Source organism: Morus notabilis, unplaced genomic scaffold (genome assembly GCF_000414095.1).
Source record: "Morus notabilis unplaced genomic scaffold, ASM41409v2 Scaffold583, whole genome shotgun sequence".
Classification (NCBI taxonomy): Eukaryota; Viridiplantae; Streptophyta; class Magnoliopsida; order Rosales; family Moraceae; genus Morus; species Morus notabilis.
In genome coordinates, this window is record NW_010366405.1 from 243976 (window position 1) to 262601 (window position 18626).

The 18626-nt window shown below is 32.3% G+C and overlaps 1 protein-coding gene across 2 annotated transcripts; it reads left to right on the top strand.

The window, feature by feature from the left end:
- Positions 1-3464: 3464 nt before the first annotated feature.
- LOC21402318 (nucleolar protein 10) lies at positions 3465-12257 on the top strand. 2 transcript variants are annotated; one of them, XM_010110225.2, is made up of 16 exons: positions 3465-3886; positions 4867-4965; positions 5103-5194; positions 5588-5688; positions 6272-6362; positions 7230-7288; positions 7421-7541; positions 8057-8125; positions 8723-8775; positions 8885-8993; positions 9625-9792; positions 9888-10052; positions 10566-10658; positions 10741-10923; positions 11199-11401; positions 11621-12257. In XM_010110225.2, the coding sequence occupies exons 1-16, from the start codon at positions 3721-3723 to the stop codon at positions 11997-11999; spliced, it is 2151 nt and encodes a 716-aa protein (XP_010108527.1). In that variant the 5' UTR covers positions 3465-3720; the 3' UTR covers positions 12000-12257. The 2 variants fall into 2 exon arrangements, with proteins under 2 accessions (XP_010108527.1, XP_024029334.1); XM_024173566.1 differs by having other exon boundaries at positions 4870-4965.
- The last annotated feature ends 6369 nt before the right edge of the window (positions 12258-18626 follow it).

The following is an 18626-nucleotide window of genomic DNA, read 5'->3' on the forward strand; positions in this document are numbered from 1 at the left end:
TTTTGGCGTTTAGACACGTTGTTTAGGAATTTCTCTATTTTTGCCTCATTTTTCTGGTTATTCTCACTGTTGCCCCTTTGAAAACCCCCACTTTACCTCTTACAAATTTTAAATTTCTCTCACTTAAAACTTTTTGTTAAAATTTTTATCAAAAATAAACGAAAAAATATCATACGACCTCACTTAACCCATCTCTTTCTCTACATTTTTAATGGAAATCCTAATAAAAGAGATAGTAAAACTAATTCAAAGTTTAAAAGATAAAATATGATTTTTTTTAAATTCAAAAATAAAAAAGAATTGACCCCGACGTTGAAGGGCGCTAATGAGAATGAGAATGAACTTTTCTTAGGCAATATTTACTTATTACGGGTCCGTTTAGTTCGCTGATTCGAGTTTTTAATTTGAGTTGAGATGTGATTTTATGTGAGAGCTTTTTACTGTAGTAAAAAAGTTAGATGTGATTGTTTGTGAGAGCTTTTTATTGTAGCAAAACTCGAATTCTAAACTCGAATCAGTGAAATGAACGGGGCCGACTTTTGACTTTTGAGTTTATTTGCTCCGTATTTTCCAGTTCTAAAGTAAAAATTATATATTTTGACTTTTAAACTCATACTAAATTTGAAGACGTTTGGTTTATATATTCAGAATTATTTTCGTTTTGCGTGTATTTTTTGTGAGAGAAAATACTGTAGAGAACTATGAATCATGATTCAGAATCATGGACGAATATAAGAAACAAACGTTAGATTTATAGTTTTTTTAAATCAACCATAATTTTCATCCATTGATGAATTTTACCCATTCTTAGTTTATGTACGAGTTAGTAATCGAAATCTTTAAAGAGGAACTCTGAGGTTCTCCTTGTAGACCTTGTGAAAGCTAAATTTGAGTTGCTAGAGGCTAACTTAAGGGGCCTTATGCCGAGATTAAGTTTATCTCTAAAAATCTTTAGGACTTTGGTATGAGGAGAGAAAAGAAAGAGCGACACCTGTCAATAGAGGTCAATTTTGTTGGCCGGCCCCCGTCCCTTAAATTGGGTCTAAGTGTGTCTCATATCATGTCTAGACATATCTATTTTATTTACCGTGCCGTATTGGAATTTACCCATTTAACTTTTGAGTAATTATATTTGCACTTACTAAATTTATTAATACACCCACCAATCTATAATTTAAATTTATTACAATTTTATGCTTCATTAAAACCCATTAACATATCCTTACATCAATTATAAATAAAAATAATCTTTTTTTAAAATAAAAATAAAAAATAAAAGAACATACACTTAGATTTACTATAATTATAATGTATTTTTCAAGGGAATAAACAAATATGCCTTCACCTTTTGTTTTATATTAAACCAAAATCAATCTGAAAACAATAAATGAAAAGAAATCTTCATTAGTTTTGCCTATTAGCAATATAATTAGCGAAAGCAATTAAATGAGCAGCTTTGTGAGGATCAAAACCGGAGAATTGTTCTTGTGCTTCCTAGAAGAAAAAGGAGGAAGAAGTAAGAAGACAATTGATAAATAAAGGTAAAGAGAATTACATTAATTTTAAAAAAGGAAAATATAATATTAGTAGTTGAAAGAGATTATATTATTTTATAAATCAAATTAAGATTAAAATTATGTGGGAGTATGAAAGAGTTAAATTAAGTAATATGAAAATTATATCTATAAAATGGTAGATTTTTCAAATCTTGATTAGATGAGCAATAATTAGTAGGGACGTTTATGAATTTTTAGGGTCTAAATATTACTCTTAATTTTTAAGGCACCAAGCCAAACTCACGACCCATTTATATGTGGGCCGTGCCTAAGAGCCCGTACTCATGCTCTTAACGAGCTTTGTTATGAAAAATAACATATTTACAATAAATACAAAGAAATAATCATTGAATATAATAAAAATATTTAAAAATAAAAAAGTACATCATTAATTAATTGTTTCGTTAAAATTTTACCAAGCAAAATTCATTAGGATGAAATTTTAATAAAGAAAAAATAGTGCAATTATAAGTCTTATAAAAAGATATATAATTAAGTAAAAGAGTAAACTCAAATTATGTTATTTCCACTCGATCCGTATTTTGAAATTAATTGATTAAATCAATATCTTTGCATTGTTGTGTCCTCTTTCTCGTATACTCCCAATGTTTGACGCACTTCAATACTTCCACTAAATCATGGTTAAATCTAATACCTCATATCCTCTAAAATCTTCCACTAGAGTTGAATGCTTGTCCACCTTTTTTAACAACTATTTTAGTTTTTATTTAGAACAATTGGTTAAATTTCCATTTTATTGACTTAATTTTTATTTTTATTAAAATTTCTTAATAAAATAAATATTTTTATGACATATAAATATTAATAAATTAATTTTATACTTTATTTTTATTAATTAGGCTTTTATCGTATTTTTAAAGTGTTTGTAATGTGCTCATACCAACTTGTTAGTCTCAGTCTATTTAGACATCTCTAGACACAATTCTAATAACAAGATGAGAAAAGTTGTTACACAAGAAATTAGGGCAACAAAAATTAAAAGAAAAAAAAAGAAATCAACGCAACAAAAACATTAGATAATATAGGATTTGTTCTTTTGAGTGAAAAACTCAAAAAAATGCAACTCGAATTACAACTTTATTTGAGTTTATGTTCTTTTAAGTTTGAACTCAGTTTGAACTCGAGTTCAAACTCGATTTTGGGACTAAAACTCGAGTTCAGAAACTCGAACTCAAATTAATGAACAGTGTTTTTTCTATTTTTAAAAATGCTATAACTTTTTAGTTTTAATTCTGATTGAGATGATTTTTTTCTATGCGTTGACAATGAAAAGACGAATAAAATCCCACTCATATATCCTATTAAAATTTCCCATCAGTATTGAGTTTTTATTAAAATATTATCTAAATACAAATTCAAGTTTTGACTTACTCAAACACAAACTCAAAAAGATTCTTATCTCAAACTATAACTCAAATGTACACAACCAAACACAAATTCAAGTTATAACTTCAACTTAAATTATAACTCAAATTCAACTCAAGAATTATACTCAAGTTAAACTCTAAAAGAACAAGTCCTAGTATACTCAATTTTGTTTTATTTTTCAGGGAATAACATGCTCAATTTAAAATCAGAGGGAAAAGTAGACTAAAAAATTTTAAAAGGAAAAGATAGTTTTTGCATTAAGTAAAATTTGGCGGCATATGTAGGACTTGTTTAAGTTTTTGTATTAAGTAAAATTTGGCGTAGGTCTTATTTAGATTTTTAATTTGAGTTTATAAAATTTTATATGAAAATTTTTTATTATAATAAAAAAATTAAATATAATTATTTTAAAATTTTTTTTATTAGTGTAAAATTTTAATTTGCCGTAATATATTATTAAAATTCGAGGATGCTTTTTTGAATTTTCCTTTTTATTTTTCTTTTCGGGGTGCACCCTAGGGCTAGGGTCATTGCGCGCCCGCGCCCTGCTCCTCCTCGTCGTCCAAACCCCACCGCCTCTCTCTCTCTCTCTCTCTCTCTCTCTCTCTATTTTTGCGTCCCCAAGGGAAACTGCTTATTGGACTTCACAGGTCACACCATATTGCTCTCTCTCACAGGTCACACCATATTGCTCTCTCTCTCTCTCTCTCTCTCTCTCTCTCTCTCTCTCATAATCGAGTGCCCGACTTGAAAACCTCTGATTGAGAAAGCAGCAATGGCGTCCATAGTGAAAGGACGACGTGACGGGCTCAAAGGTGAGCATCTGAAGCATACCTCCATTAATGGAGTCGATATATACACCATAACTTCTCAGCAACGCTCCATTCCGAGTTGGCTCGGCAATAATAAGAACCAGAAATCTAGTCGCAGAGTCAAACAAAGTAAGTTCTCTGTGCTTTTCCACCATTTTTAATTGTGATTTTGTTACCTTTTTTTGTTCATTTTTAAACCCGTTTTTGCGAATTTATTACTGGAAAAATTTTTGGAACAGTGGAGTTATTTGAGATCTGATGATCATAAGAAGCTCTGAATCTTATCAGTGAATGGCTACACTCGAACTTGCCGGGTTTTCAGTTCTTATGAATAGGGTTTATTATGTGAATTTTCAGAACTCCATAACTTGGTGTGGTTTATATCACTATTGAATTTTGAACCCTTAAAAAGTTTAGCAAATGTAATTGGAACATACAGAACCTGGGAGGAGTGAGCAAAATCTGAGAATGTCTTGTGCACTTCGGTGTTTGATTTTGAAAAATTTTGCTTGGTTGAACTGCTGAGTGAGAACTTTTTTGAAGGTTTTGAAATGATTTGTAGAAGATTTGATTACTTATCTTAGGCTCCAGTTTACCGACATTGAATCGCAACAACATTGTCTCCTGTCTCTTTTTTGGCTCTGCCCATAATAGTACTCAACATGATGTCCTCATTCTCATGCGTAGTACGGAAACATTTAATTCAGCGTAAATTTAATCTCTTAAAAACATTGAAATGTTTAAAGAAGAGGGTTTTATTATCTTATCCAAGACATGTAGCATGAAAGAAGACTGCGTACCGAGTTTCTAGAATTCGGTTTTCTAGTTCAAAAGCAAGGTTTTTGTTTTTTTTTAACAATTTGAAGTTCTTTACTGGGACCCGTCTTATCTAAATGTTTGAAGTTTATTCCTTTTCAGTGAAATACTGTGAAAATCATATTGTCTGCATTTGAGTAGTTGATGTTGGAGTCTTCAATAGGAGTCATCTTAAGGGTAGTTTTCTTGTAATAGTTGAGTTTTATTTTTGATGTTTTGTAGAATTATAAAAACCTTGTTGGCTTGTTGTTGCTCATCTCTTTTGATTTTTGCATTTTATTGTTTATTTGTAGAAGACACCGATGTTGTGGCCCTGCTCCAGGATTTGTGGTTTGAAACTGCAACGACCAAGATCAGGGCAACTCCTGACGGAGAGTACTTAATAGCGTCAGGTGTTTAAACCTTATTCTTATTGTTTTGTGGGCGATGTTGAGTGACATTAAATAGTGAAGAAAAAAAAGTGGAAAAAAGGAACTTATAACTGATGACTAAACTTTTTTTAAGTCACTGATTCAATGTTGAAATGTAGGTATTTACCCACCACAAGTTAAGGTATACGAGCTAAGTCAACTTTCAATGAAGTTTGAAAGGCACCTGGAATCAGAGATAATTGACTTTGAGGTATTTCTATATGTTAGATAAAACTGCCGACGAACAAGACGTTGGTTTCCTCTAATCCATCTTCTGTGTCTGTTTGTCTTCTTACTTTTTTCCCTGTCATCCTATTAGGTTCTTTAATCACAAAAGACTAAGTTATTACTAGAGAAAAATAAATAATTTTGTACCTATATTATCACATACCATAGTAAGGGAAAAAGTGGTCTTTACTTCTGATTATGCCAATTTCTTGTACTTTAATTGTATAACATTTTACTCATGAAGTAATAATTTAGTTTTGTTTATTTGCTTTATCTGATTATTTCGTGACTATTATAGTTTTGCTTCCTTTCTATCTTCTTGCAATTTTTCATGATGTTTGGAATATTGCTGACATTTTTCTTGCTGCCTGTATAGATTCTCGATGATGACTATTCGAAGCTTGCATTTCTGTGTACCGATCGTTCTATTTGTTTTCATGCAAAATATGGGAAACATTACAGCTTGCGAATTCCCAGGTTCTTTCTTTATGTTTTGTGGTATTTTTTGCTCTCTTGCTTTTATGATGCATACACTTCTTTCTTAGACTTGAAAAGGAGTTTCATTATTGAAGTTTTTCGTGGTTCCTATTATGTGTCAATGTTGCATACCAACAATTTTTTAATAACTTTTTCATGAATATGATATAAAGAGAAAATAGTGAACTGAATTCTCAAGTATCCAACGGCTTAAATTATTGATTAATGAATATTGACTTTCTTTTATTGTTCTTATGTTCCACGAGAATACCTTATCCTTTTTTCTTGTTGGTAATCAAGAAACTCTTTTGCTTGAATCCATATATCTTTAGCATTTCTTAATACAAAGGGAATCCTTGATGTATCCTGTCCGCTAATTCTTTTTTGTTCAATTAAAAATAATATATTTGTCTTATTTTTTAACTGTTGTTGTATTTTATTTTATGTACACACACACACACACACACACACACACACACTTGTTGTTGTATTTTATTTTATGTACACACACACACACACACACACATATATTTTACACATTTTATTCTTGTTTGTAAATCGTTACTTGTATTTTCTTTAACAGAATGGGAAGAGATATCACATATGATTGCTGGTCTTGCGACTTGCTTTGTGCTGCCTCATCTCCAGATGTATATAGAATTAATTTGGAGCAGGTTTTTTTCTATAACCAGCATCACTTACTGTTATTAGCTTGTGATATATGAAAAACTTCATGATGTCTTTTATTCCAGAATAGCACGATAATACGTACAGAAAGAAAATCTTAAAGAACTCAAGAAATAATTCTTATGTTTTCATACTGTCTTCTTTATATCTACTAAAAATAACAGTTTTGAAGTAAAGCACTTGTAAATTTTTGGATACCTCATACCTGATACGTGCAATATTGACTACGTGCTTTGTCACTCTTGATATGGGGTTATCCACTATATGTTTCATCAACAACCTAGTCTTTTAGGAGAACTTTGTTTTCTGATATGGTATCAGACAGTGGTGATTTTGAGATTCTGAGCCCAAATTGCTATAAAGGTCAGCCCTTAGCAGTCTCGGTTTTTCTTTCCTTCTGCCCTCTAATGCATTATGTGTTAAATATCATCTTTGTTGGGCCTATGTAATAAATGTTTACTCACTTGTGTGGAGTGGTGGTATATATAAACCAAGTTACTTCTAACATCTTAACTTTTGGGAGAATAAATTTCCTAAGATGTTTCATTTATTATCTACTTATTATCAGTAATTGTTCCACTCACCATATTTGGCAGATTTAAGGTTAGTTACTATATGAGTACTTGTCATTCTTGGCTTATTGATGAGAGTTTCTTAGCTTGGGTAGATGCCATTATTTTCATGAGCTTTTTTTGCAATATGTATGTAGAATTCTATTGTTTCTAATCTTTTAGGTTTATAATCTTCTAATCTTGGACTTGGGAATTCATTGACTTAATTATTATTATTATTATTATTATTATTATTTAACATACTTAATTTAAGCATTGCCTCTAATGGATCTCATTTTACAGGGGCAATTTCTCTCTTCTCTTGCAACACAATCTCCTGCTCTAAATGTAGTCTCCCGAAGGTTGTAGCTGAATCTCTTATTATGTCATTTTGTTGTTTCCTTGATGATCGTATTTATGTGTCATCATAACTTATGTGGCAATTTGCCTTCCATGGCTACCTAACTAAATTGAGGTTTCTTTTATAATTTTAGCAAGGTTCATGGGCTAGTTGCATGTGGTGGTGATGATGGCTATGTGGAATGTTTTGACATTAGAACCAAACCTTCTATTGGTAGAATTGATGCTGTTGCACCCGCGGGTGATATTGATCAGGTAAAATTCTCATTTATCCATAGATCAGTATGTGAAAGTGTCTGTCTCATACATCTTCTTTCTTTTACTTGCTTTTTTTAAAATTATTATTTTTTGTGTTATTTCAAAGGTAAATTAATTAAACAAATTCAAGAGTTGGATGTTGATCCTTGTTTGGATAATCACCCAGATTGATACTTATTTTCTTTGCATGGTTTCTTACCTATTTCGTCGGAGATTCTTTTTGTGGCATTTATCATGCATGGTGGTCACCTTCAGAGTTACTAATGTCCATTCCACTTTCAATTTTCTGGGAAATGGGCAAATATAATTTTCTTTTTCTTTTCTTTTTCCAATGTGCATGGTCTCAAATCTAGCGGATGGTTTTTCTTTTTTCTTTTTTTTTTTCCTTTTCTTTTTCCCTTTGTTCTTTTTAAAATGTTCCTTCACTCTCTCCTCAGTTGGTATGTGTTGCCTTAGTGGTTCTCATTCTTCTCTAATCATACATACATACAACCATTCGTGTTCTTCTACAGGAGGTCACTGCAATAGAATTTGACGGAGATGGAGGCTTCCTTATGGCTGTTGGAAGTAGTGCCGGAAAGGTATGATATAATATAGTTGTGATTTGTCATCACAATCATGTACGTGGTAACCATTGCCAGTAAGGTTATCTAATGTTTGATCTAATAATATTGTTGAATGCTGGTATGAGGATGATAGACCTGCAAAATTGAAGTTTGAGAAAATGTTTTGACTGGATCTTAGCGTGCATGCTGAATTAAACTTTGTGAACGACTCAAATTGCTTTATGTTGTCATTGTGTGGAGATAACCTAGTCTCTCGATGGGGGTCACCTAGTCTCTCGATGGGGATCACGAAAAAAGGAAAAGTGGCATAAGATATGTCTTGAAAAATGATAGACAAGTAAAGATTTGAGATTATAATTGATATGGTCATAACCATATAATTCTTTGGCAACAGTATTTCTTAGCATTAGGGGTAAGATTTTAACTGAAAAAAGGGTTCTTCAAAGATTTTACTTAAATGAGGTGTATAAAAAATAATCAAACCCTTTTTGAGTTCAGTAAGGATTTGATGTTGAGAACGAGAAATAAGCAGTGCTGTTCCATTTATTTATTTTTGGATTACACCATCCATTTTATCAACCTTATGATTTTGCTCTGACACTTAATATGAAGGTACTGATCTATGACTTGCGATCATCACATCCTTTGCGGGTTAAGGATCATATGTAAGTCTATTGGTCTCATTTGTTTCAGCTTTTAGAACATCAACATCCTATATGTCTCTCCATTTCTGCTAATGGCTTGCTGTTTTGTGTCAACTTCTTTGTTATATAGGTATGACAGCCCAATATTGGATATTAAGTGGCATCGAACTCTTAATTCACAGCAGCCAAAATTAATTACCAGTGACAATCACATTGTCAGGATATGGGATCCTGAAACGGTACTTATTAGTTCCACTAGACTACTAGTTGAATATTTGTTTGTGACATCTTTATATTATGTTGATTGTTTTTGCAAGTGATCTTGTAGTCCGGTTTTTAGTAAAGAGGATGTTTACTTATGTTTGCCAATTAAAATGATTCGTAAGCTTTAAAATCAATGAACCTGGAATCATCTTAAATGTTCATTTTTTGTTCACGGTCTATCATCTATGAGTTTCCATGGTTACCAATTGGGCATTTTCTTTTGCCTTTTCATTTAGAAAAATTAGGTTTGTTAATTCAATTGAGTTTTTTCCCCTCTCGTTTCTACTAGTAGAGTGTTTACAGCTTTTTGTATTTTGTAAAATGAATCCTTTCCAGAGTTTTATTTGACCAGAATTATATATTTGTGCTATTAGAAATGCTGTTTAAAACTGGTTTGAATTTGTAATCGTCACATGATGTAAAGAAGAAAATATTTTATTGACATGATGACTTATCATCCTAATAGTGCTCGAGTTTCTTTTGTCATTGCAGTGGGATATCTAGCTAGAACAATGAGTTACTTTAGACCTCCTTAATTCGAGATAACTTCTTGACTTTCCCACTCCCTTAATTTAAAATTATATATTTGATTTCTATTTATTTTAGGGTGAAGGCATGACGAGCATTGAGCCGGGTGGTGGAAGAATAAATGATACTTGTGTTTTCCCTGGCACTGGTTTGATATTGTTGGCCTTAGACAGCCGTCAGATACCAGCTTACTTTATTCCTGATCTTGGACCTGCTCCCAAGTGGAGTCCTAGACTGCAAAATTGGGTACGTCTTTAGGACGTTATTTGTATGATTTGAGAAATGCGTTTAGTTGTATATGTTTGCGATTTTAAAACATATCATTAATATTCTCTTTTCAGGAAGAGCTAGAGCTGGAGGAGAATAAAGAAGCTGTTGTATATGATAATTACAAGTTTTTGACGAGGGAAGATCTTGATAGATTGAATCTCACTAATTTAATTGGGACCAACTTACTTATAGCCGTCATGCATGGCTTCTTCATTGATCATCGGTTATATAAAAAGGTGAGTGAAGCTTGTGTATTAGCTTTATAACAGAAGAATATCTTGCCTCATTGAAATAAATAATACTTGTGGTGAACTTTGTGCTGTACATTGTCTTTGCTTCCTTAGTAAAGGAAAATATATGAGAAGCAGTAGAGCATGTCTTATTAGATTGATGTGTCTCAGACAGACGGAAGGAAAGATATTTTATCTTTATTGGCAATCTTTTATTTTAAGGCTATATTTTTCTTTTTTTGGGGTTCTTAATTGATCTATGGCTATGAGTTGCCTTTTATAGGATGTCATTTGAGAGAATGTCTATTTAGTATTTAGGCCTTCTCAATTTGCAGACTGGAGTTCCGTTATTAACTTTTTGGTGCGGAGGCATGTTGTAGCTTTATCAGTAACGTTAAGTTCTTTACCTTAAGAAATGTCCACAATTGGGTTTGATGCTTGACATTGTAATTGTTTCAATGCCCTTTAATCTATATTGGTTTGTTGCTTAGGTTATGTTTTTCGTCTCTACATTTGCAGGCTAAAGAATTAGCAAATCCTTTCTCGTATGATGAATACATAGAGCAGAAAAAGCAAGAAAAGATGGAAAAGGAGCGTGCCAATCGTATTGCAGTAAGTGACACAAATATCAAGTTTGTTGTTGAATATTTGATAGTAGCCGACTAAATCAAAATATATCTTTCTGATGCTTCAGCCCAAGAGGAAACTGCCCAAAGTCAACCGCAATTTGGCACAGAAAATTCTTGATAACGAAGAAGCAGATAGTGAGAAGAAAGATAATGACGATAAGGACACCAAAAAGACATCAAAGAAAAAGAAGACACTTGGCAGTGACATTTTCAAAGATGAACGGTTTGCGAAAATGTTTGAGAATAAGGTAAGGCAATCTAATCAAATGGATTTATATATAAAAAAAATCAAATGGAAATATTGTTAATTGTCTAAGTTGCCAATTGCACGGCCCCTTGCTTGCATTTTGGAGATCATTGTCTTTGGTTTCCTTTCTGTTGAAGTTGCGACATATATGTGAACATGTCTGCTAATTGTTTTTTTTAATTGATTTATTTTCTAGCATTGGCCTCTCCTAACAACTTAAGGTTTTGGGAGCTAACAAACCATTATTGAATTCACCTCTATACTTCTTGTATCCAGGACTTTCAAATTGATGAGCTATCACAAGAGTATCTCGCACTACATCCCGTGGCTTCTACAAAGCAACCGTCTTTGGTGGAGGAACATTTTGAACCTGTCATGGAGGAAGAAGATCACGACTTAGGTGATTCTGATGCCTCTTCAACGCCTGAGTCGTCAGATGATGAGAAGAATAATGGGAAAAAGAGATCACGGGTACCAAGGTGATCATATATATCCTTTTCTTTTGTGGGTTTCCATCTTGTTTTCACTGCGTGGTTAAGTGGACGTGCCATAATTCACGTTTGTTATGCTGATTAGTAATTATCGAGTAATTTTGAAAAGGACTATTAAAGGCCTCTCTTTAAGTCTGTAAATGCTACTGTAAGTTACTTTATGAGTTTTCAGAAAGTAAACTAATTTGTTTGGTCGCGATTGTCCAGATTGCATGAAGTCAAGGATGAACGGCACGCAGAAGCGTTTAGGAATCGTGTATCGCTTGCAAAGGAGAATTCACTTGCACTGGGGGAGAGACTGGCATCTCTTGAAAACAACCAACGAGCTTCTTCTGGCATTCCCAATGGTGTCAAGTTTGGACCCGGAGGATCACGAGAGATATCCTTCAAGGCCAGAAGATCGGCCAAGTACAAAGAGGATGAGGAGGATAAAGAAGAAACACGGCGTGAGAAGAGGAGAGGAGTCCAATCGTTGGGACTCAAGTCGAATAGGAATATGTTTGGAGGCCGAGGGAGAGGAGGGCATCGTGGGAGAGGCGGTGGGAGAGGCGGTGGGAGAGCCGGCAGAAGAGGTGGCCGGCGGTGAATCGTCTTCAATTTATTCATCTTTTTGCATCTACCTCAGGTTGTCTTCAATTTTGCCGTTTTCTCATTCTTTCTTACGCCCTTATAGGAGAATCATAATTATATTAAGGGAATCTGTATCGATGTCTGAATGTGTCGTCTTGCAAGGTCATCAATGTGAATCATGCACTTGAATTGGAAACCAGATGAATTGCACGAGTTGCTCTAGTGCATTGTATGATATATTTTCTTCTGCTTTTTATTTATTTTATTTTTTTTCCTCCTGCCCTGAAAGAATTGTTTGATTGGTGCGATTGCTATTCAACGTGGCTCATCAAAACAAAACTTAGCAAATGCGTTCAAGATCTATAGAAAACTTCAGCAGAAGCACTCTATAGAGCAAGGAAGAGAATTTGTGTTCATTATGGAAAATGGCTTCTTTAACCATGGCAATTTTCTACCTCCTCAACTTTGAGGAAAACCAGGGGAGCCAATCTACTAATACGACATCTTTCAAGTGGAAAATGTTTAACAAAATGAAAAAACTGAGGTCCCGTTCATTTCATCGATTCAAGTTTAGAATTTGAGTTTTGCTACAGTAAAAAGTTCTCAGAAACAGTCACATTTAACTTTTTTACTACAGTAAAAAGCTCACATAAAGTCACATCTCAACTCGAATCAACGAACTAAACGGGTTTGATTGGGCCCCCCTACGGTTTGCGTAAAAAGTCCAAAAAAAAAAAAAAAAAACCTAGAGCTCTCTGCAATTACAGTGGTAAAGGTTAGAGAAATCTTGACAAATATTCCTCAAAAGTGCGTGGATCTTTATTTTTATATTTTAGTCTTGATTAATTTTTTTTAATCAAACAACTATATTAATAAAAGGGTATTAATCAAGAGTAAGAGATAAAAATTCAGATTTATACATTTAAAGGTGAGTTCAACAATTTTCTTAGAAACTCAAAACACATCACGTTCAAAAAAGCCAAAACTAGCCTCAAAAACAAAATCCTAGCATTCTCTTCTCCAACTAGGGCGCCCAGAGCTTCGCTAACGCTGCTGTCGATGATTTTCCCCATGCAACGTCCCAGCCCTTTTCTTACCATGCCGTTCAAGCACATGCTCTTCTAAACGCCATTGTTAGTTCTATAACGAGATCTACTTTCTTTCTCCTTGTTCGATCTCCAAATGCTGCTGGTGGCTGGATTTTCAAACACCACTGCAGTTCGCGAAGAGATCGACTTTATGTGTGACGACGACGAGATCTCTGGGAATAAGAATATAGAAGCAGTTGCTAGCATGCTAATCATTGATGAGCTTTTTAAAAACCTTATATGGGTGGCCGGTCAAGGTTTTCTGTTTCTTACTCAAACATCTTGTTCGCTTCGCGGATTTGAGTTTTCAATTTGAGCTGAGATGTAACATTTTTTGAGAGTTTTTAACTTTAAAAATCTAAAATTGAAAACTTGAATCGGTAAAATAAACAAGACCTTAGTGACCAACGTTATCCCGCCACGGTACTTGGGAGTAGTTCACTGTGATACTAATAGTAGTCGATCGTGCTACAGGCCAGCAGTAGCTCCTGCATGATGATGGCAAACTCGTTGTGGTGTCCTGGCACTGGAGGAGCTCTCTGAAGTTTGTTGTGGGGGGAAGGTTGTTTTGGTCGTCACAGTATTATTATGCAAAATGTAACATTTATTGTAATAACTTTTTAAGGGGGACAAAAGTTATCTGTGGGTTTGAAAAGTGAATTTTGTTTAATACTTGTCAATAATTTTTTTTTAATGCTGGAAAAATTAGTCGGTTGGCATGACACAATTTTAAGATTTTCATTAATTGTTAGGAAAAAACTCATATGGCTATAAACAATAAATTATATCTAAATAACATATATGTGGAAATAACACTTTTAACCGGTGGCGGAGCTAGAATATTTTTTTAGGGGCACAAATTTTTGAATTAAAACTACAATAGAACAATTTTTTCTTACCTTTGTTTATCTATTTGTATCTTGATTTTCCCCCCTTAATAAACTATGCCTATAATAGAGTTTAATTCAATTTTCAAAATGTAGAGTTTGAAATATTGTGAATTTACATAGTAGTATAATTGATTTTTAATTTATTTGAGATTCTAAATTTGAAATGTGAGTACTTGAAAATCAAAACTTGGGTTATAATTGTAATTTTGAGGAAATATTATGTAAATTTTGTGATTGAAAACATGTCTCCTTCTTCTTCTTATTTTATTTATTTATTTATTTATTTTTTATTAGGTATGGGGGGTGGGGTGGTGGTAAATGAAGGAAAAAATTGTAAGAGTTTATCAGATTTGGGCCAAATACTTTAAGAGCTCTTGCGCCCAAGGGGCCAGCTGCCCCTAAGGCTTGCAGTGGCTCCACCCCTGCTTCTAACTGTACTATTTCTTCTAGACAAATCTCGACCAACTGATCTTCTATGTTATTTTCGTTCCACAGACCGTTGTGTGTGTGGGCCCAAGCTATGAAAAATCAATCACTAAAGGCAGTGATGAATTTGCTCTCTCAAGTTCTATCTAGCGGTCTAAGAATAAATGAGACCTTAGGCCTCTATTTATTCTAGTGGTAGTAGGAGTCTGGAATCTATTATAAGAATAGGAGAAGTGTTTTCTCTATCTTCTATTTATAGGTGGTGCCCAACTGTCTCCTTGGACCTAGGGCTGGCAATTTTAGACATGATATAGTGACACGATACAAAAATGATACTAGATAAATGAGTTTAGACCGCATGTTTATTAATTGGGCTGTTAATGAATTAACATGAATAACACAATAATAAATAGGATGAATTCGTACTAACTCACTTAACACACACTTAACACGTTTATGTATGATAACCTACTAGTATTATATATATATATATATGATACTTAAATATTTTTATGTGTGTTAATTATTATGGAGATTTGAAGAGTTTATGTTTTTGTTATCATATACTTGCTTAATTTAACTATATTTAGCAGTCATTTAATAGTAGTTTTGAATGTAGAATAAAATTTCACCATTTTTTTATCATAAAAAATGTACCATTTTTGTTAATTGGGTCATAAATGTGTTCTATTCATGTCAGCCTATCACGATCCGTTTAATAAATATGTTTGCGTGTCGTGTATGTTACCCATGTAATAAATATTTCGTGTTCATATTTAATAGTGTTGTGTTACAATAATTATGTTATGTTATAATTGTGCCAGCCCGAACATGTCATGCAAACATATAAGTTAGGTTTATATTCGGCTACCACTACATGAAGTTGTATTCCAATTCTGCATCATCCTGATAATTCTCAATCACAAAATAATTCCTAGTTTAATTTAATAGTACCATTTCGGAAATTATCTAATTAAAATAAATGTGATTTAATTATCCATAAATCAAATTGCACTATAATTCTTCACAACAAACGATTAATTATTCCAAATTATAATTTAAATTGGATTCCTAATTATCCACAAATGAGACAATTATCACAATTTAATATTTGATTTATTATTTTAAAGTTAATTAAATAATTATTTCTTCCCAAAAATTACTGCATTTGGCGCCTACAGTCCTGGAGGATCAAATTTGCCTGACTCATTCACTGGAAATTAGTCAGCTAGCATAGGATTTGATGGACATATATATGATCAAGTTCCAATAATAATAAATAAATTATTCCCGATCAATTTACTGTTCAATTATTAACTTCAATGTTACTCCACTAAAATTCTGAAGCTGAACTCTCGATTATATACCGTATTATGAAACTTCATTAGTTTATTTTATTGTATTTCATCTCATTTAATATATGTATAGATTATCCACAATCGAACTCGAGGTCAAATTTTGTTTAATTTTCTGATTATTTATCCAAAAGTTCCATTATTGAACCATTGAAAAAAAATCCTTATTTTATAACATATATAAAAATAGAATAATTAAGTCACCAATTTAAGCAAATGGTCTAGCTAGGTCTCGTTATTTTTCCAATTGCCAAATAATGCCTTTGAAAGGGTAATGTTAACTCTTCATATGGAGCTATAGATTTCATATATGTCAATCATGCTTATATAATTTAAACATCATACCTCCAACATATCGATAAGAAAATCGACGTTCATCTGAATTCCTACATTTTCTATTTAAAAGACACAAATCATAAATATGGAGTCATGAATTTCACTTTAAGATTAAGGTGATTACATAAATGATTATGAAAGTGAATTAATTTTGGTTAAACGAAATTATTAACAAAATAAATTACACATGAGGTCTAGCCCAATATATAACCACCACTAGGTGTATATCAATATCTCTACTATGGAGTCTCCCTTTCGACACATAAGATAAGCTGTCTCTCCAGTACTTATAAGTAGACACCCATCACAATCTTATCAAGGATAAAGTTTATGTCTTTATTCAACTTATTGTAGCATATACATTTAAACAATTATTTTACATTTATATTTTTCTGCATATATATAAATTCTTATATATGCATGATTCAAGATTTATAGTGTTCATAGTCTTGGCCGTATTTAGTAATTTACTTGTGCTACAATCAATTATTATGAAAGTAAATGAGAAATAAATAGATACATACTTTATTGTCCTAAAATGTTAAAATACATCTAATGTATTTATTTCTTAGGATACAAGAACAAACATTGACATCGCATTGATAAATGCTTGGAGATTGCAAAAAACACATCTTAGTTTCTGTATTGAACCGTAAGCGGTAAACAATTGGAAAAGTAATTGATCATTGTTTTAATATTTAGGCATTTCTAATGTTTTCGCGATTGATAATGCATGTTCAAATGATATTTTTCGTACTTGGATAAAAAATTGCATCGTACAGTGTGCACTATATTGAGAGGTTTAATTATTGTGCACATATTTTGAACTTGATTGTGAAAGACAAACGGTCTAAGAAATATTGTAAAAGAAATGAGAAAAGTAGTAATGTGATGAGATAGATAAGAAGATTAGCTTGGAATATACTAGATTAGAATCATGTGATTAGAACCATTTTTGATTTACGTGTATTTTTTGTAAGAGAAAACATTGTAGCGAACCATGAACCATGATTTAAATCATTATTTGAATCCTCCAACCAAACATCCCATAAATGTAAAGCAGGGACATAAAACTAGCACATTTCCACCGAGAAACTTTTATGATTTTTTTTGGCTGAAAGAGAAGCTTTTATGCTTAGATGTTCTAGTTACATGATGAGAGTCTGAATTGTATGGGGTGCGGTGGAAAATTTTAACAAGGTGGGTCTCTTGGCCAAGTAAATAAGAGGGATTCAGATTTTCTGTCTAAATTACAATGTTCTAAACAATATTTAACTAATTAAATTATACCACATTATCTTAATAAGCACAAAAAATTAGTTAAAAAATAGTTTAAATTTTTACAGCCAACGTGACATAATATAATTATTTAAACACCAATTGAGATGTCAAAATTAAAAAGGTGAGTACTTCAAATTTGAGAAGGTGTTCGAGTTTGTTTGTTTGTTTGTTTTTTTTTTTTTTACCTCGGGAGAATTATAATTAGATTCATGTTGATCCGAATTATCACGTAATTATGGTGTAACAGAGACCAGTCCTTTTCAAAAACTTATTTATTTATTTGATTTCTTTTCATTTTTCTTTTCTTGATCGGACTAACTTAGGCCTCGTTTATTTTACCGATTCGAATTTAAAATTTAAATTTTACTACAGTAAAAAGCTCTTAGAAACAATCAAATCTAATTTTTTTACTACAATAAAAAACTCTCATATAAAATCATATATCAACTTAAATTAAAAATTCAAATCAACGAACTAAATATATTCTTATTATGTTCGCAATAGTGCGATGTATGATCCATTGTCAAACATTATTAAAACTGCAGAGTTGCTTTCGTGAACCCAAACCCACCCCCCATCCCCGGGCGGCAGATATATTATATATATATATATATATTAAAGAAATAAAGGCTGGTGTTTTTTTGTTTTATTTTTTTAATGATTGAATGATAAGATCTTGGAATAAAACAGAAGAATGTTCGTTTTTCATGTCATAACCAATAACCAATGTAAAAAAAAAAAAAATGTCGTCAGTTGATTGTTGGCTGCTTTCCGTTAGAGAGAGCAAGAAATGGTGCGTGCCAACCACGTTCCTTAATTATCCTTCCACGAGCTTCTGAGTGGATACACTTCCTCGGAACTCGTGCACCTCACACCTGCCACGCTCCTGCCACACTCCATTTCTAATTCAATGTATCATGAACATACACACGTGGCACCATTTTTTTGTTGATTCTTTTTTTTTTTAATCTTTTTCCTTAAGAAACGTTTGGTTCATAAATTAGAATCATGTGATTAGAATTATTTTTGATTTACGTATATTTTTTGTGAAAGAAAACACTGTAGTGAACCATGAATTATGATTCAAATCATGGTTTGAATCCTCCAACAAAACATCCCTTTAGAGTTCGTTTGGTTGGAGAATTTATTCTCTGATTTGAATCATGGTTCATGGTTCACTACAGTATTTTCTCTAATCCATAAATAAAAAATGGTTCTAATCTCATGGTTCTAATCCATGAACCAAACGGTTATATATATATATATA